Source organism: Arctopsyche grandis, chromosome 6 (assembly GCF_051622035.1).
Source record: "Arctopsyche grandis isolate Sample6627 chromosome 6, ASM5162203v2, whole genome shotgun sequence".
In the NCBI taxonomy this organism is placed as follows: domain Eukaryota; kingdom Metazoa; phylum Arthropoda; class Insecta; order Trichoptera; family Hydropsychidae; genus Arctopsyche; species Arctopsyche grandis.
This window is the reverse complement of record NC_135360.1, coordinates 18,724,268-18,744,783: the sequence shown is the minus strand read 5'-3', so window position 1 is coordinate 18,744,783 and position 20,516 is coordinate 18,724,268. Positions and strand designations below refer to the sequence as shown.

General features: G+C 31.5%; 2 protein-coding genes across 2 annotated transcripts in view; one reads left to right on the top strand and one right to left on the bottom strand.

Annotated features, from left to right (window-relative positions):
• Positions 1-419: 419 nt before the first annotated feature.
• On the top strand, positions 420-3,523 carry LOC143913451 (uncharacterized). Its single transcript, XM_077433255.1, has 11 exons — positions 420-777; positions 881-1,090; positions 1,165-1,327; positions 1,593-1,771; positions 1,849-2,033; positions 2,131-2,336; positions 2,404-2,542; positions 2,670-2,784; positions 2,864-3,023; positions 3,106-3,233; positions 3,315-3,523. Exons 1-11 carry the CDS (start codon positions 681-683, stop codon positions 3,365-3,367), a joined length of 1,635 nt encoding a protein of 544 aa, XP_077289381.1. The 5' UTR covers positions 420-680; the 3' UTR covers positions 3,368-3,523.
• A 5,319-nt stretch (positions 3,524-8,842) lies between these two features.
• The window catches only part of LOC143913450 (mothers against decapentaplegic homolog 6-like), a 74,865-nt gene continuing 63,191 nt past the window's right edge, over positions 8,843-20,516 (bottom strand). Inside the window, exons 4-5 of the mRNA XM_077433254.1 lie at positions 10,858-11,070; positions 8,843-10,732 (exon numbers count right to left, since the gene is read on the bottom strand). Of these exons, the coding sequence (XP_077289380.1) occupies positions 10,398-10,732; positions 10,858-11,070 (548 nt within the window). The 3' untranslated portion in view covers positions 8,843-10,397. The remainder of the gene's footprint in view (positions 10,733-10,857; positions 11,071-20,516) is intronic.

Below are 20,516 nucleotides of genomic sequence, written 5' to 3'. Positions count from 1 at the left end.
AAAAATTAATCTGCGCGCGCACATTAATACGGGAGGAAAAGCCTGTTCCTCTTGTTCCTGTTGTATCCTGCTCGCGCAAATTAAGTGAGTATGTACCGTTTACCATGCACCCTTTTTTTATCTTTCGACTTAAGATTTTTTGATTTTCGATCTTTGCCTTCCGATATTTGCGTTTTCGGGCGTTTCACATTCCGGCCCGTCACGGAGACCGGTATTAACCCTCGCCTGGATAGTTACGAGTATACTCCAATTATTTCCTATTTAGGATTAATATTGTTTTCAGATCAAAGGGAGTGGGGGTGCAGTGCACCATTTCACCTCACTGCAATGGAATTTTTGAAATTTGAAATTTTTGCATTCAACGAGGCATTGTGCATTTAGTAAATAACTATAAATAAAAGTTGTAGCAGAATAATTTTGTATAATTAATATGTCTATGTGTACACAGCGATAATAATAATGATAAGAAGTGTCTTAAAATTTTCTTTGAGCTTCCTTTGACATGTGTACGGAAATTTTATTGCACATTGTAGTTCTAGTCTTTAGTAATTGATAAACGCTATTAAGACACATACACTGTGAGGGATAGATCAGTAAAACGCGTATACTATGGTAAAATTTTTGACTAGTTACATCATCCACTACCAATATTGCTTTTCACTTCAAGAGTATAATAAAATATGAAAAATTACGTACGATCGATAAATATGATATGGTCCGATTTCACCACTTGGCTACGAAGAACAGTTTGTCCAACTTCCGTTGACACACCACAACGTAAGTATTCAATTGATATATTTTAATTTTAAATGAAATATGTGTATGTTAATACTTAATTGACATAAAAAAATGTATATGGTAAATAGCATTTTATTTACAGCGCCTGCTGATGGAAAGGCTACCTTTGAAGAAGCACTTGCTTTCACAAAATTTGGAAAATTCAATATACTGTTAATGGCATTCGCAATTCCAGCTTCGATTGCCTCAATATATGATACAACAACTATGTCATACGTTATAACAAGTGCCGAGTGTGATTTGAAACTCAGTATGATGCAAAAAGGCTCGCTAAACGCAATGGCTCACATGGGTTAATTTGTTATAAAAATTGATATTGATAACTAAATACAGTTTTCCTAATAGCAATAATCAAATCTATTTCAGGAATGATTGCGTGTGCATTCATTTCTGGATACATTACTGATACTCTTGGACGAAGAAGAACCCTGGTTTTTGGTTTTCTGTTAGATGCTCTTTGTAATTTCACTTCAATGTTCAGCACAAGTTTCCTGATGCTGGCTGTTTTGAAATTCATTGCTGGTTTTTTGTACAATTACTTTTAAATGTGACCTATTATTTTTTCATCTTGACTCTTCTTTTATGATAAATTAAAAAAAAATCATCATTAACAGCATCGGCCTTTTGCCATCCACTGCCAAACCAAAATCTTTTTTGGATTTAAAACTAAATACATATGTTTATTCTTTCAAAATCACTATAAAATATTTATGTATCATTGTATATGTTCTTCTTTGCATATAATCAAACTTGATAATATGAAAACTTTTATTTGATAAAAAAATAAATTTTAGGATGTCAGGTCCTTGTACAGTAATAATATCCTGCTTGAGTGAATTTTTTTCAAAGGAAATGAGGCCAATGTTTGTAATGTATGTGGGTATATGTTTTTCCCTTGGATCATTTACAATTCCATTTATAGCATGGCTAATATTAGCTGACCCTTCAGATATCAACATATCCTCAACATTTGGTAATAACATTTATATTCGCAATTACATTTATATTATTTATCAAGTATCTTTTAACAGTTTTTAATTCAAATTTTAGTTATACATTCTTGGCAAATGTTCATCGCAGTTTGTTGTTTACCATCACTTTTATCTGGTTTCCTGGCGCTTGCATTACCAGAAAGTCCAAGATTTTTAGCAGCTATGGGTAATACCGACGAAGCTCTAAAGGTTTTAAGAAAAGTATATGCTATCAATACAGGTTGTCCTGCAGATACCTATCCAGTATGTTTTTATTTTTAAAATGAATCATTATGAATATTATATCTATGTTTATGGTTAAGTAAAATTGGAAATTCCAAAAATTGTGATTTTTTTATAGATAAAGCAGTTATATTCAATTGGTGACGATTCTAAGCAAATAGAAGACGTGAATGACAAAGAAAAATGTGAGAAAGAAAAAAAATGTAAAAAGGGAAACATGGCTGCACTCCGTGGAGGATTAAATCAGCTTCGTCCTCTTCTCCGTCGTCCTCACATAACGATACTATTATTAGTATTTGTGATTGAATACGGATGTATATCTGGGTAATTACTGCATTATTTTATTTAAATTTACTTTAACTCATACATACTAATTAAAATATGTTTCAAGTGCTACTTTACGTTTGTGGCTACCCCAACTATTCAAAATGATGAGCGAAAATGTGGAAGGTCCATTATGTGATATGATATCATTACGAAATAATGTTAGCATTTTGGAAGTAGTAGTTCCTGAAGCCGGTTGCAAACCGGTAAGTAGAGAAATATTTTATACATATAAGATTTCTCATGACATCTTTATTTAAAGATGTTGCAATTTATCTTTGAATGTCATTCTTTATATTATAATTAGATACTAATATGGTGTTTTAATTTTAGATATCAATAAACCCCGAAACATTTGAAAACGCCGCAATTGTTGCTGGGATTCAAGTTGTATTGTGCGGATTGGCCAGTTTTGCAATTAATGCCCTAGGAAAAAAGAACTTATTAAGTTATTTGATTTTTACTCATATCAAATTGATTTTTTTGCGTACAATTTTATAAAACTGAATATCATTCTATAAACCTAGTGTCAACTCTGTTCATCGCTGGAGTGTGTTGTTCATCATTATATTTATGTACAAGTGCTAAACAAGCGACAATACTAGCAGCAATTACAGTAGCTTTCAGCGCAATAAGTTCAAATGCGACAATAAGTGTTCTCATAGATCTCATACCAACAAGCTTAAGGTATAAAATATAAAAATTTCAATTAAATAAATTACTTCATTTGTATACAAAAATTATCATAATTTATTGTAATCAATTTTAGAGCCACAGCATCTTCTTGTACATTAATGGTGGGAAGAATTGGCTCAGTCATTGGAAACATGATTTTTCCTATACTGCTTGCATTAGGTTGCCTCCCAGCATTTTTATCTTTGGGCTGTCTTCTCATTGGTAAATTGATAATACAGCTATAATATAATAGCTAAGATTCAACTTTACTTTTAAAAATAAAGACTATTTTATTTTTCATAGGTTGTTCAGTATTCAGTCTGCTTCTACCAAGCCCAAGGAAGGAGATTACATGAATAATTGGGCTAAATTAAGTGATGGAATATTTTTAGGTGATATTTTTGACATTTAAAAATAAAAAAAGTAAACAAAATTGTAAAAATAGCATTTTATATTAATGTTGTATTCATCATATATATATATACAATAATAATATATAATATTCAACAATGACTTTATTGTTTCTTTATCTTCAATCATTTCAACATTTCGCTTCCCACACTATACAAATGTTTTGGTTATAAAAAGTTTCCAGTTTTGTTTATACATATCCATTAAAACAGCATAGTATAATATGAAATAAATATATGTAACACATATGAGTATTCACATGAAGAAAATAGAATGAATGACGGAAAATCTCAATATAGAATATCGGCAATACATATAATAATATATGTACATCGCAAGTATTCTTAAATGTAAGCAATAAATTATGTGAATATGCTATATTAACATTTTCTGGCTAAGCAAAAGAATTAATACACATAAAATAGTTTTAAGCATATAAAAATTTACAATAAATAATCACATAAAAAATTTTCGTACAGATGTAATAAAAATATGAGAATAGATTACATTTAAAATAATACAAATTATGTATAACCGATGTTTGCAAGGAAGAATAATGCATTAATTAAAAATTACAAAATATAATTATAAATTATATTATTTTGAATGTGTGACCAGAAATTGAAAATGTGATATAATATTTTCGATTTATTTTGAAATGATATCGTTGATTGCAGCGTTAACAAATAAGTATGTTATATAATGAATGTTGAACATTATGTGGATGTTTCTTAGAGCAATCACCGATTGATCTAAAAGTCACACTTTCGAAACATGAGTAAAAATCACAAACACAAATACCAATAAGATTTTAAAGCTCATAATTCCGCTTAACAATATCGAAGTGCTCATAAACAAGATATAAAACATAAGAAACTGATATAATATTATACCAGATCTATTACATAAATTATCGATTCAAAAATAAGTTCCAGTTCTCACATAAAATTAAAGATTAAAACAAAGTTGTGTTCCTTCATTATGAAGTGACGCTAAGTACTCTCCAATAAATAACTGTTTCAATAAACAATATCAAGTTCCATATTTTTCGATGAAACATTAATGGCATACAATTTTACGTACTTTTGTTTGACAAAAACACGTGTGTTCAACATTTTCTCTTCTTTGCATTTTCGTTTTTTCTTCATTTGTATTAATTAATAATTAATGTATGAACAAAAAAGCAATATACATACATACATATGTACATTTAAAAAATTACATAACTCATAAATTTGCATTTACTTCATATACAGATTAAAAAATTTAAATAAATAAATTAAAACATCAAACACACGCGAGTTGTATACAATTTTTTTTTAAATATGCAATCAAAAATTTGTAATTTTATATAAAAAGTACCCAAATGGACGAAATGCACTGTAACCTTAACAATATATTTTTAATACTACAAGTACAGATAAATAAGCAACTTCTTATTTTGGGCGCGTTTACAAGGCACATGTTTTTATTACAATACTTTAATAATAATAATTTTAATATTTAGAAAAAAATTCAAGGAACAATCACTCAAGACAACATTGGTTATGTGAATGCTAAGGAAATTAAATTTGGTGAATTGATTGAATCCTCACTTTTTAATTTCAAAATGTATTCTTTACATCTAATAGTTAATTTTAGGTACAGTTTAAAACACTGCATATATTGTAACTTGTATTCCAAACTTCGAATAGTTAGACATGGCAAATATATGTATAAGAAAAATGCACTATGAATTAGTGTGATTTAAAAACGAATCAAACCGATACACATGTATTAGAAGTGCTGTTTAATTCGAAAAGTGATAAGCTACGAATAAAATAACGAATGAGGAAGTTAATAAAAATAGCTATTATATATGTATAATAACACTGATTCAGTGCGATATTATTAGCTGTAATACATTTCAATAACAATAAACATGTTATGTAACTTTCTGATTGATAATTAATAAGAAATGAAACATTTTCATAATACTGTATTTATAACAAGTATAAAAACTGACGTATATTATATATTTATTTGTCCCAACACTTCAAATACATACAGCAAATTAACACGTTTATAAATTAGTTAGGTACAATTTTCTGTCAACTTTTATTGCATTGTTAAAACCTATCTCAATAGATCTGTTATTTTATTACAAACATCAATGCTGCCATTATACTAAAATTGTGAATAAAATACTTCTTGGGGGAAATTCTTGAATATTTTCCATGGTGGGTGTCAAAAAGTCTAATAGATAATACAATAATTTAAATTAATTATTTCAGTCTCGCCATAGGCAATTTGTGACTGTATATAAATATTATATTAAATCAGATCAGGGCACATTTGTTAAATTTGAGCTATCATTAAGGTGTGGCCCATTATGATCATCCTGATGAAACTTTTAAGTAAAACTCCCATTTTCAGATCGCAATAACAAACTAATCTCCCTTATGTTAATTACACATTCGCCATATAATGAAAATTTATATATTTTATAATTGGAGCTGATGGCTGTAAATACAACACAATATACATAAATGCATATCTGAATTACATTGTTATAAAAAAAATTATCCAACATAGTTTGTACAACAAATTAAACAGGATTGTGCGAACATAAATAAATTTATAAGAAACCAACAACAGAATTCTCAATAAAATTCCATAAAAACATGATTCTATGTCATAGTTAGCATTTTAATATAAAAAAACGTTTGATAGAAATAGCAGCGAATATAATGAATAGGACATTCTCATATTAGTATGATATAGTGGGTAATTCTTGCATGGAGAATAGATCGACCAATAAATACATGTCGACACTATGTAAGACCAAATATAATTGAAAATAGTGGAGAAATATCAACTGGATCTCAGTGGATAATAAATGGTTAGAGGACACTAAATACCTATGATTCAACCTGAAATATCAGATTTCTTTATCGGGCAGGCAAATTATCAAACGTCGAACAGCAAATGGATATCCAAGAATTAATTATTTTGGAAACACAAAATTTAGATGACCAGAATCGGGTTACAATAAAAATAAACAATATTAAATTATATATTATTCAGGTAACCAAAATAGCTGTTATTAAAAATGGTTGTAATAATTTTAAACAATATATTCTTTATTAATATATTGTAATTTGTGATTTTATACTATTGGAATGCTTGGGCGTACATAACATGCATGGTAACCAATATAGGTTGTTGCAACTGATAATGAAAGGAAAAATTCAGGCAGACCAGATATCATGGCTTATATCATGGTTGAAGAATCTTCTCAGAGGTTTCAAAGATCATCGAGAACACCTCAAGAGGTGCAACATCAAAAATAAAATGGGGCTCGACGCTTGTGAGATTCCATTCATAATTTACAGACAGAAAATGAAGAATACCTCAAGATAATTTGATGACATAAAATCAAAATGTACTAATTTTGAATAAATACTACAGTGAAAGTAAAGTTATATTTCCACTAGCGTTTTAGTAAAATCTTGACTGAATACATTTTCACTGCTAATCTACAAGTGAAAATATAATCCACTATTTAAACTGTAATTTTACTGATGCACGCTAATCAAATAATTTTTATATTTCATTTATTAATTTTGACAGACTTGAGATTTTTTTGTAGAATGCTACAATTTAAAAATTACATGTTATTACAAACTGTAAAAACCAGTTTCCGATTCCGGTGTTCCTAAATAAAATTTCGTCCAAGCAAAAACGTGTCTTCCCAATACAAATTATTAGTTTAGTAACCAATTTCTTGAAATGTGATACTGTGACAAATATAATTTATCATATGTACGTTCTGTCAAGAATATAATGGGATAATCACAGCGTCCTTAAGGCGATATTCACAACAATTGGGCAGTTGGCAGATATCTCTGCAGATTATCCTTCAAAAAGATATGCTTGTTTTTCTGTGCGTCAATGGAAATCCCGAAAATGGCGGCGATGGTCGAACTTTTTCAATCTATGAAAACTTTTACAGTCTCACTGATACTTACCAGTGAAATAGTTAATTCAAATTGATACTTTTTCAGTTGCTGAGTTAATAAAATAATATAAATTCTCTGGCGAATACAAATTCACATATCCTCTGCTGGAAACGGGGTTAAAATTTTCATTACTTTTAATTGATTAAAATTATATGAAATCAAATTGTCATATTTTGTCCACTATAAAACAATTAGAAAAGTAATTTAATAATTTCAATTAAGTGCGACAATGCGTTGATAAGCGGGATAATGAAAAAGAATCCCAACGGTGTATTGCACTGAAGACATTGGGAAGTCGTTACCCTTCGTCATATTAATTAGAAGTATGATGAAGGTTTAAATGCAATAATAAACATTTACTTATACTATGCATTAAAGTAAACTAAACAATCTTATATTATTTAAACAAATTTCATTCGTATTGTTAAGTTGGCGACGATATAAAAATATTTCATGTATGTGTTATATATAAAAAGGCGATTTTAGTATAGCTGAAAGAAAATTATATAAGTAACTAATCATTATTTTCGCTAAAAATAATAAAACAGAATAATAGTTCACAAATATATTTTTATGGAATGTCATCAGAAATTCTGTGAAAATGAGTTTTATTATATAGTTCGACAATCTGGAAGAGTGGTTCTATAAGTTTTGGATAATTTAAGTGGATAAAAAAATTTGTAAAAACGAATGTGTAATAGAAGTGTTAAGGCAAACATAAAATAATTAATACAAATCAATATTTACAATAAACTATTAATTCGCATACAATATTTTTGTCGGTTAAAACATGCTTATGCTTTTAGCTTATTAAAATTGCACTTTTTCCAGTCTTTGCAATAATTACAATTTGATATAGTTAATAAGAATAACAATATCAACATAAAATTGTATTTTAAAAATTTGATGTAACCAAAACATTTGAAATATTCTTCTCATCTTAACATCAAAAGAAACCCTCACATTTCAATCTAAAATAAAATTGGAAAAATCAAAGGCACAGCTTGGTGATCAACCATTCTCGGTCTGTCTCAGCTATGTAATTTAATTATTATTACTAAATTAAATATTAATTAATAATATAGATATGTATGTGTAAAACCAGCCGAGCGTGTGATTCCTCCTATTTACAAATACACCATTTCAATCTTCAATATAAAGAATGTAATAAATAACTCCGGAAAAAAAAGTAAAAAAGAACATACATCGTTTAAAATACTTTACAGAAAATTAATAATAATACAAAATTTGTGAGTTAACAACAACTGAGGTTTTTCGTGATATTTTTAAAAATATAAGAAAGTCGTTAAGCTCCATTAAAAAAATAATGTATCTAGGTATTTTTATTATTATTTTACAAATGACAAAATAAGATTGTTTCATTTATGTATGTACTTTAAATAATCCCTTTTTGTTATTCAAATGAAAGCATTGTGTAATACATATACAAATGTGTATGTACGTGTTTCAGATGAGACATCTTCTGTACCAATTAACTATGATTACCATTGCTATTTCGATTGATTACATAATTTTTCATTAGTCTATCCTCCATATTACAAAAGTGATAATAGATTTTGAAAATATACATATATATGTATATTAAACACGATACAAGTTTTCAAAAAGTCGCCCAATACGTAGCAAACGGTGACAATGTTATATTGATGATTTTTGAAGAAATAAATTAATACAATTACTAAAAATATAAATCAAGTTAATAATTTACATTCTTCGCTCAAACACCAAACCAACTCTTTTTTTAATTGCATTACTCGTGGGGTAGCTTTTGACTTGTATATAAAATAATTTAATTTATTCTCTTCAAATTAAAAATCTAAATTTTATGATAAAAAATTTCAAAAACAATCACATGCAATAATAATAATTATCAATATTTGAATTAGTAAAATTGTTACGTATGAACAGGAATGGTTGAAAAATACTAACATAAAGAAAATATCTTATAGCAAAACACTTTTTTTGGTTATTTTAAAATTAAATAAATAAAAAAATATACAAAATTTACATATCAGGAGGATAGGTTAGAAATATAACTGTATATTTTCATACGCATATTTTAATTTATATAAAAGCGTTTGGTTGTAAAATAAAAGAAATAAAATTCGTTCACTTGGCAAGAATTTAAGTTATTACTAAAAGTATAAGTTTTATGAGAAATGTTAAATAAATTATTTTTATTTCACAAAGGATGCGAAATTTATTAATTTCAATACATTTTCAAAATATTTAACAAACTCATTCGACTTATGTTTTAGTTTACAAATATTATTTTTGTCCATTGCTAAAATAAACATCCTATTACTAACTCAACATTAGGATGTTTGTTTGATGTAAATTATCGAAAAGTAAATTTGATCAATCGGGATCAGCCGTCATTCTCTCTTCTCAATAAGGTAATCTCATGTTTGGTAGTAATAAAAAACTAAAATATTACATTACACGTAATTTATAAAAAGTCGTTTAAAATTTTTCGATTATCACGCACAATTTTTGTTTATTTAAGGCATATTCAATTGCAGTATTGTACAATTTTGATTAAATTAAAAAAAATATACTTCACTAAGTGTTTTCGCATTAAAGTTTGTTTACACAGCACCACACTTTTCGTTTATGAATATAATTTATTCGTTAACTATCTAAGCCAGTCAGTCGAAAACTCTTCGATCAATTCTTCACACTATATACAAATTGAAAGGTGACTAGTGTTTACAGCAAAATGAGATTAGTTATTAAGTCAATTGGAAGCATCATTATGAAAAAAATTATCATTTTCATAAATCATAACTTATCACTATCTCAAATAATTGTATTTCGGGATACTCTGCATATTTATTTGAACCCTCCCATTAACGACGATAACACCATCTGATGAATTTAGACACGAAGTCTTCCAACGAGGGCGAATCGAATTGTGATTAAAACCGTATGCGAATATCGCAATAAGTTTTCATCATCTGCAAGGTGTAAGAAGCAATTCGAGCCAACATGGACATGCGGTGACATCTTGCCGTGAATATTTTGGACCCCAGCCTTTGGCGAAACTAATTCTCACTGAGTTAGGATCGATTGGACCAGTTGGAGTGGAACCGTAATGATTCCAGTGTGGTGGTGGACGTTCAGATGCTTTGATGGGATCAAATATACACAAGCAATGACCAGGTGGTACCCGATACACGAGGAGAGTGCGAGTTTCGGTATCGTCTAATGTGGGAGAGTTGACAAAGATTGGTTGTTCACTCCTATTATACACCCATACTCCATCCGACTCCATGCTTAGAGTTACACCTGAAATAATCAAACGACAATATTATTTAACATAACATACAAATGTGGACTTTGTTAAAATTATACATGTATGAGGAATATCATAAAATGTGAGCATTTCAAGGAATATGTATGTATGTACAAACCTAATCCAATTTTCGCTCTCGTTCGAGCAACATTATCGGGAGATGGTCTTCCTGAGGGAGTTGCACCACGAGCTAACGTATCTAAGCAAAGACCGTCCCCTCTAGGAGATGCACTGAATACGTTAACAGCTGGTATTTTAACAGGATACTGAGGTCCAACACGAACTGCCATTTCCCAGTAAGCCAATTTACACCATTCGTGTCCAAATTTATCTGTAATAAAATAAAATTAAAAATAAATATCCGTTCTGTGATCCAAAATAATTGGTATATTTCAGGATAGATTGGTCAGATCGAAAATGATACATATCTTAACATAATAAAAAGTAATGTGTCACAATAATGATAAGCATGATAAAGAATGACAGCCATATATGTATGTTTGACTGATAAGAACTTAATTAATAGTATGCACTGAAGGCCGCTATTTTTAAGGTCGAGAACCTACACCAAAATTATTTTTATTTTTTGTATTTTACAACATAATTTATTTTTTTCATTTTGAATATTATATATGTATACATACAGGCATCTTTGATTCATAATTTAAACGTCAAAAAAATAAAAAAATACAGTGGTTAACAAAACATTGAATTATTAAATTTAAATTCTTTTATTTTTTATTTACAATTAATTCCATGAGTGTCACAATTTCAAGTTTACATTTGAAAATACATTTAAGACTGTTGTATTTCAATTTGAATATGTACATACATGTAAAAAATTAATCATATTAAGTTTGTGTTCGATTTGATGTTTTATTTTATTTTAACATTTAAATGGAATTATTCGAAAAAAAATTGAAATTTGTAGAGATATCTGAGTAAATTACAGAGTCGATGATGGAATGCTTCAGCTGTGGAATGCGTCACAGTCAGGTTTGGCCGAGAGAATTCGTTATCATTTGAGGGTCAGGCGGCCCGACATTCCATCAATGGGCACTAGCCATAACCAGCCCTGAATCCCATCCTACATACATATGTAGCACAAATGCATATTCAACTATAATACATTAATGTACTACAATTTTATGATGAATATATGAATGTACATACCAATATTAAATTAAAATTCCAAACTAAAAAACAAACTGTCTCCAATCTTTGCTATTAAGAGTCGCGCGCGACTCGCACTAGTGGATTATAAGCGCGACTTTTTACACGCGACTAGACGCGGCTAAAGCGTACGTAGTTGTTGGTATCAAAATAGAAGTTGAGGAGATAGCAGCTGTGTTATTTTATTACTTTAGCCTTCGCAAAAAAGTGAAACCAAAATACTGGGTTCATCCCATATTTGTAGAACGTCCTATAAAAGGGGCTTTCGTAATGCTTTGGGGTTATATTATATCCCATATAAACACATGTATGTTAAATGTCGCAAGCGACAAGCGTGTCGCCTCTGGTCGAACTCAAAAAAGCAGCCGCGCGCGACTGGCGCGACTGAGTCGCGTCATTTAAACACACATAAACTTCAGTCGCGCGCGACCTGACGCAACGAGTCGCGTCAGTGGGTTCTGACCCTCCGCACCGCTCAACTCGCGAACAACTTGGTTGAGGGCGACCAGACCAATGCATGCAGGTAGATGGGACATGCCACACTCGTCAACTTATTTGTCGCACATATATCCATACATTTTTTAGTGTCGCGCAACAAGTCGGCCGACAAAGTCGCACGGTGCGGCCCGGCCCTAATGGTTGAAATTAAGCACAGCATGGCGTTTATTGAATAATAAGATCAGTCCATTTTTGAATAACAATAAATATATCTGAAATATCAAAAAATAATTTTTCCATATTATATATGGATGACTTTGCGGAGATGCTTCAATTGTTGTTAAATTTGAATCACAAATCGGTAGAAAACCCCGTTTTAGACCTTAAACCAGTACTTCCATATCGAGGAAAGTTATAACTAAAACATGTCAAGGGTCACCAGGAAACCGAAAGATGACCGTTTATACCAGGTTGACACGATACGAGTGCACTCGTATCGCTAATTTGGTCATTCAAATGTTGCCACGCTACGAGTAACCAAATTAATTGGACTTGGTCCGAGTATTAGGTAGAAATTGAACTATAAGAAAAGTGAGAGCGAATCCAACCACGCATAAATTGCTATAGCAAAACTATATGAATAATATCATAGAATATTAAATCGGGTTTTATATATTCTATTCTATAAAAGAGAACATCCAATATGGACACTAAAAAAATATTTCGTATGAAAAGTTCCAACCAATTGCAGTTTGTCTTTCATAGAAAATTTTCAAAGTGAAATTGAGCCCTTGCCCATTTTTAATGGTATTTTTGTGTGCATTGATCGGATCATATGCGGCCGAATATTGTTTACGAGATATATTGAAATGGTGTGGTGGGTCACAAGTTCATAACAAAAGTTTTGTATTTTGGCATTTTAAACATACACGTGTTTTTGCGCATTGCGCTATTAACAGAACGTTGCGACCGTCCGCACACAAGACGCAAAATCTTAACAGATAACCGCGCTAAATAAAAACCCGAATATGTTAACACATTTCAAAAACCTGGCCGGGCAGATATTTAAGACTTCAATTAAAAAAAAAACGATGATATTTCAAACGAAAAGAGAACGTATGGTTCACAGTTTGAAATATTTAAACCGATTAATCAAATACATTATGATCAAAATCCAAAAGGGATCGTTGGTGGTTGTGTTGTTATTTTTTTTTCACAACCACTGTCCCTTTGCACGGCCCTGCACAGCGCCCCTAGTTGGTAGCGGGTGTGCCGTTGTTGATGGTTAGTGCTGTAAACAGTTGCGCGTGTCTATATTTACCGGTGTGGCGCCGCTCGCAGCATTCAGTACCACGGATGGCGCCACACCGAAATAACTGGCGCCCAACCCCGACACATACACATACAACACGACATGATCAAACCAAGGGCCCAATGAGCCCTCAAAAGACCGAACCAATCCAACCCTCCCCCCCCCTAAAGTAGAGTCTCGATTATCCGGACTAAACGGGGATTGAAATAGTCTGATTAGTGTAAAATCCGAACAATCGAGAATAAAATATCGCTTTTTCTTGTAATAACGAACCAGATATTGGCTGGTAAGATGATCATTTTAGACTGAAAAACATTTTACATAAAAAATAAATCATTTCGTGATTTTTTTCATAGCTTTACGCTGAGCTGCCCCTCTCCGTATATATGATAATGGCAAGCAGTTCAGAGAGTAAAAGGTGATAACCAAATATCGGTGTTGGGACGATGCTTTTTGCACAAAAAATGGTTCACTATTGCCAATTACCATGTTTTTTTTACTCTCTTGCTTTGTAATCTAGTGGAGGGGTCTATTGTTATTTGACAAGCACCCAGCCAAAGCCAAAGACTAGTGATAACCAAAGATCGGCGTTGGTACGATGCTTTTGGCACCTAAATTGGTTCACTATTGTCAACGATGCGTTTTTCTCTCTTGCTTTGTATACTGATGGAGCGGTCTATTGTTATTTGACAAGCACCCAGACGATGCCGAAGACTAGTGATAACCAAAGATCGGCGTTGGGACGATGGTTTTGGCACCTGAATTGGTTCACTATTGTCAATCACGATTTTTGCTCTATTGCTTTGTATACTGATGAAGCGGTCTATTGTTCTTTGACGAGCTCCCAGCCAACGCCGAAGACTAGTGATAACGATAATTTGGTTAAATTGAATTATTGATTGAGTTCTGTTCCTAATTTCATATTTTATCAGGGCACATTTTGTATGTGTATTACATACAATATACATGCAAAAAAAGTTTTCACTTTAATTCCAAACTTCCTTTGAAATTCCTTTCTAAAACCATCCATCGAAATGTCAACGGTCAAATGCGAAACAATAGTAGAAAATAAACCTGTAATTATTGAAATATTCCCCTTTACTTATTGCAAATTTTAAAACGCTGATATGAACAATACGGATTTGTGGAGCTTTCAAGAAGCGATATTGAAACTGTTTATCAAGCATTTACCGGTAAACGACATTTGAAAGTAAATTGCAATTTCTAGTTTTAAGTCGTAAAAATGCTGTTTAAACTAAAAATTTCGAACCGGTCAAAATTTAAATACTGAAAATAAACAAATTCCAGACAACCAAATGTATTATTATAAGTATCGATTTTCAATGCAATAATATGCCTGTATGTGTACTTAATTCGCTATAAAAAAATTTTCGGTAATTATCAGTAGATATGAAAATTTACCGGTAATTAAAGATGGAGAAATTTTGCCAATATACTGGTTAACTGGTATACCGGTATCGCATTCTCTAATCTAGATAGTCGAAGTCACACTGTATTGTATTTACATACTTAGTATCGCCTCAAAGTATCCCTTGCTTGCTGAGAGGTGATTACGTGTACATATGTATGTGTAATTTAGGTTCATAGACAAAACGTAAATCATTAAGAAGTGGCATCAATTTGAGAGTAATCATATTTTAATGTGTCTGTCTGTCTGGCTGTTCGCAATCACTGCGAGTGCCTAATTAATGGAATCAAGGTGATCTTGTGACATCGTTAAAGTTAAATATGTCGTGAACAATGCGCATGATGTATGTAGTAATAATAGTATCGTTAATATGTAGACGTGCTATATTTGCCATAGTCCTAATTTGGTGGCAAGTTTTGTAGATTTTGTTTTGAAAAATTTGTATGTGGTTGGATCATATGTTATTTTTACTTTTTTTGAATTTGTATAGTCGAAAAGAAAAAAAACCTTGCGTTGAAATATGTATATATGTATGTACATATTACATTATTCAATCAAGAAACTAAAATAACCATCAGAACTGTATTAAGAATGAGTGCTATAGAATGTTCATTTGTTGAGATTTCTTTTCTATAACGGTTAGATGAATATAAAAGTAATGCAAGCAGTTTTAATGGAAGAAAGTAGACAAGTTTCCGGAAATTTCTCATTCTGAAATTTAAAGTTTCACTAACAAAGTCATGTTTTTAGCAATAATCAATAACGATATTTATTTTTTATGTAGGTAAAGTGTTTACTTAGGTTCGTTCATGAACATATTAGTTTGTACATTCATGAACTATAAGTTTTAGTGAGTGCTAATACTCAAAACTTCCATAAGGTATCGCATGAAACTTTTAACTGTCAAAATGCTTAAAAGTATTTAAAATGGGAAATCCTATGGAACCGTACTGTAACGTTCCGCTGATTTTTAAAATATTGTAAACCAGAATACGCATACATAGAAGACTTGGATGATGGGACAAACGATTGAGAATACTGCATTGTTTTTTTAATATTTACATTTATGCAATTTATTTCATAAATCGATTTATATACCATATTTTATATCGTTGATTCAACGAGGCCCGTCACTTTGCATACGCATAAAATATAATGCATATAAAACCCTAGTTTCAATGTATTGTATATGTTACATTTGAAGTGTATTTTCAGTTGTATATATTTTGACTAGTTGGAATATATTCCGTCTAACCCAAATAGATTGATTCATATGGCGAGTTGGATTCCAACTGGTTAAAATATATTACAACTGAAAATACAGTTCAACTATCAAGTTGGTACCAGGTAAGATGGAGAGATTAGGTTTTCGTGAAAACGTCACTCGACTAGTAAATTTAATTTGAAAGTCACATTTGTTAATCACTCAACTGTTATATTACAACTGGCGCACATTATTCAAAGTGTATTTGCACTTGTAGAGATATACATATGTAATTTAAAAGTTGAATTGTATTCGATTAAGAATGACCTAAAACGCCAGTTTTAATATATTACAACGAAAAATACACTTGGTATGTATTTTTGGTATATACAGTAAATAAGCAGAAACATTACCATACAAAATGTGATACAGATACTCATCTACCAATACGAATCGACACGTCAATCAATGTTTTATAGCGAAGTTTCAAACTTGCGTACGCCAGCGAGTGGGGCACTCATCCGAATACCCGCTATTCATATTTGCGAGCAAAACAAGATAAATTTTGTTTGTCAAGACGAAGAAAAATAAACTCGAAAGACATAATATACACACACACACATACAGTATCTATAAACGGACGGGTATGTATAGTGTTTGTTTGCGTATTATGAGCGGATAGCATGGGGGGTGGCATTGGCATATGACATTACGACATGGCGATGGTATGGGGTCGGGAATAGATTGGTAAACGATGGCGACGGCGGCAAAGGAGGGTGGCTGCATGTTGTTGGGGGCGCCGCAGAGTCCGACGCCAGTCTCGCGGGCGCCCCGGAGCCCCCCAAGGGCCACCGCCCTCCTAGCAGCAGTCGGTCAGCAGCGGCGCCAGGGGGCTCCGACACGCTGGAACCGTGCCCGCCGGAGGCTGCGCCCCCACCCCGAAACAACAACAGTGCCCACCAAGCACCAACAGCAGTGCCGTAAACAATCGACAAATACCCTATACATATTTATTTATTATGTAAACATGTTATTAGTCACGTACCATCGATTAGGTTTTGCCAAATGACAACAACAACGGGGAGCCGAAATGACAATAAATGTATAGCCTACATACACAATTGATACTGAACTTTGTCCAGACGATCGTGGCAACTACGGCTAGATGCGAATTACATCACACCGTAGCCAGGTTTTTTTAGAGGGGGGTTGAAACACATGCGCAATCCCACCCCAAGCGTTTTAAAAAACGACAATTTTTACAGGCATCTTCTATATTTCACTTCGCTCATTGGTCTGACAACATATGTATATTATCGGTCTCCGTGATGAGACAGAATGTTAAATTACAGAAAACGCAAATATCGGAAGGCAACGATCAAAAATCGAAAGATCAAAAAAAAAGGATGCGTGGTAAACGGTACATAGTCAACTAAATTTGCGCGAGCAGGATACAACAGCAACAAGAGGAACAGGCTTTTCCTCCCGTATTAATGTGCGCGCGCAGAATACGGGAGGAAAAGCCCTAAAAGTTTTCTGTAATTTAACATTCTGGCTCGTCACGTAGCCCGTATATTATATTTCATTTTATTTTTACGGTCAAGAAAAAATTGACCATTTTACATGTTGGAAATAGAGAAAGAAAAAAAATATAAAATAAATTAAAATGAAATATAAAAGAAAAATACATTCATATATGTACTACAAAATAAATTACATTATATTAAAAAAATATTTAAATAGAATAGATTTCATGTTGTATTTACTAACAATGAATAAATCGACCATGGACAATTCGTTTCCAACTCTGTGCAGTCTCAACATAGCTGAGTTCAATGAGTAATTAGTGGTAAACCTGGGCATATCAAAAAGATGGTTACATCTATTTTAATTTTAGTGTAATTTTTATACAAAAAATATTATAATAGATTTTAATAATTTATAATAGAATCGTAGCTCCCTTATCAGGCACAAGAGCTAATCTTATCTGATAAGGAATACATGTCCAACTATGAAATAAACATTATATCCTGTAAAATATTATGTACTATGTAACCCATTTTTTTTATATTACAAATAAAAAAAAATCTAATTGATCTATTATATCCTACATTCTTTCGATAGTTTTGAAACTTTGCCATTTTGCGCGGTTTGGTCAACAATAGATATTCAAACCAATTCCGCCAGTACGATGGTGAGAAATAATCGTAATAGACACGTTTAAAAAATACGACAATTTTGACCATCTTTACGTGTTGATGGTAAATAGACTTATATGTTTTTCTTTACGCCACCCTCTCGTTTTGTCAAATTTTGATTGTTTAAACGCCTATAGCATTTTTTCACACTGTATTTTATAAAATTTGTTTTATTGGTTCTCGTTATCTCTCATGTATTTTTACTCCACTCATATTGTTAATAATAAATGTTATTATAAGCTCTTATTCGTTCTTAGAATTCGCGGATAAAATAGGGCTATAGTGTATGTAAATATACGGGGTCTACCTCGTTCCACCGACTTGAAATATCTCGTAACTCGTTTTCCCGATGTTTTCGTTGTATCTCGTTGTCGAGTTTGTATATATGTATGTATGTTACAGTCGTTATTCCAAGTGGCGTTTTAGGTCATTCATATTCGAATACAATTCAACTAGTAAATTATATATCTACAAGTGCGAATACACTTTGGATAATGTACGCCAGTTGTAATATAACAGTTGAGTTTTGACAACTCTGATGTTTTTACGAATGTTTAAGAATTCAAAAAAATTTTATGGGTTTTTCGAATAAAGGTAATGAGTATCGTATTACGATAACTCTAAGAATGTGTTCAAAACAAACAAAAATGTGTCTTTCCAAGTGAATTTACTAGTCGAGTGACGTTTTCACGAAAACCTAACCTCTCCATCTAACCAACTTAAGTAAAGTTGAACTGTATTTTAAGTTGTAATACATTTTTAACAGGTTCAGGTGGTAGAATCCGTGACGTTATCGAAAAAATCTAATTTTCTATGACGACGGATATCAATTTCAATTCCTTTTTCCAACTAGACAAAATATATTACAACTGTAAGATACACTTCAACTTTTTTTCACTAAATAAAATTTTCCTCCGGGCACGAATCTTCTCCCGTCGCCTATGTATTATGTACATATACATATATGAATGTATGAACAAATTGCATTAATATGTATGTATATAAAGCGCAGTCCTTTTATGTAGTCATCGCCGTATTTTAACGGAGATTTTATGTTTGATGTAAAAATAAATTAAAATATTCGGTGGAAGTAGTGACGTAGTCGAGACGTGAGCGGACCAAAGTCGCCAAAGACGGCAGCACATCAAAGGGCGGCACATTTCTTTTATCGACAATCGACTTGCCATTATTAATTCGATGCACACGCCGGCCAAATCCTGTAAATCGTATTCAGAAACTGTGCAGAACGACCCTGAAGAATCACAATTGAGAGTGGTGGTGATACTGTGCCATCCAATAATCGACTGCGTAAACGGGGATGACCAATGATGGTAAACCCACCTTATTAACACAAACATACAAGCAAAACTATTTTATTTTAAATTAAGATATTACTTTTATACCAAAATAGTATTCGTTGCCCTTTTGATACTTATTGGATTATTTTATGAGTATAATACTACAGGGCATGTCACAAAAGCTATTCATATACATATTACTGTATATTTTGTCTGCAAAATACTTTACTAAGGATATTACAATGGGTCAATAAATGAAAAAAAATCGACATGGCAAGTGTGATGTCAATAAAATAAAAGTCCAAAATAAGCGACAAGACCCTGTCTAGTCTGGTTAGCTAATCGGTTTATCGGTGGTTGTATATTTATAAATTAAATGTATGGATCTTTTCTGAGTGACGTATTATTGTTTAAAACGCTTCTGCGTCGGGAATTTATCATTCTATAATACAAACAAAGGACAACTCAATAGCACTAAATTCGTAAAAATTTAAATTGCGTGACGAAAGATTTCAAATAACAAGTAATTATAACATCAAACAAAATGTTAACACCTTTGAACTTTGAAAAGGTTGCATGTCATAAGACATATAGTATAGAAGTCGAGCAGGATGGGGGTAGGGGTTGGTTCCGGGAAAAATATAGTCCGAACTACAAAAAACGACATTTACATATGAATAAAATTAAAAGCATATGAGGATAATGCAACGTAAAGACTTGTATAT

Bases quoted from the DNA above. Each gene is read 5' to 3' on its own strand.
- LOC143913451 (XM_077433255.1), top strand. From the start codon at position 681: ATGAAAAATTACGTACGATCGATAAATATGATATGGTCCGATTTCACC. The intron at 778-880 runs GTAAGTATTCAA...TTTTATTTACAG, and splicing joins TTCCGTTGACACACCACAAC to CGCCTGCTGATGGAAAGGCT. The intron at 2,543-2,669 runs GTAAGTAGAGAA...TTTTAATTTTAG, and splicing joins CTGAAGCCGGTTGCAAACCG to ATATCAATAAACCCCGAAAC.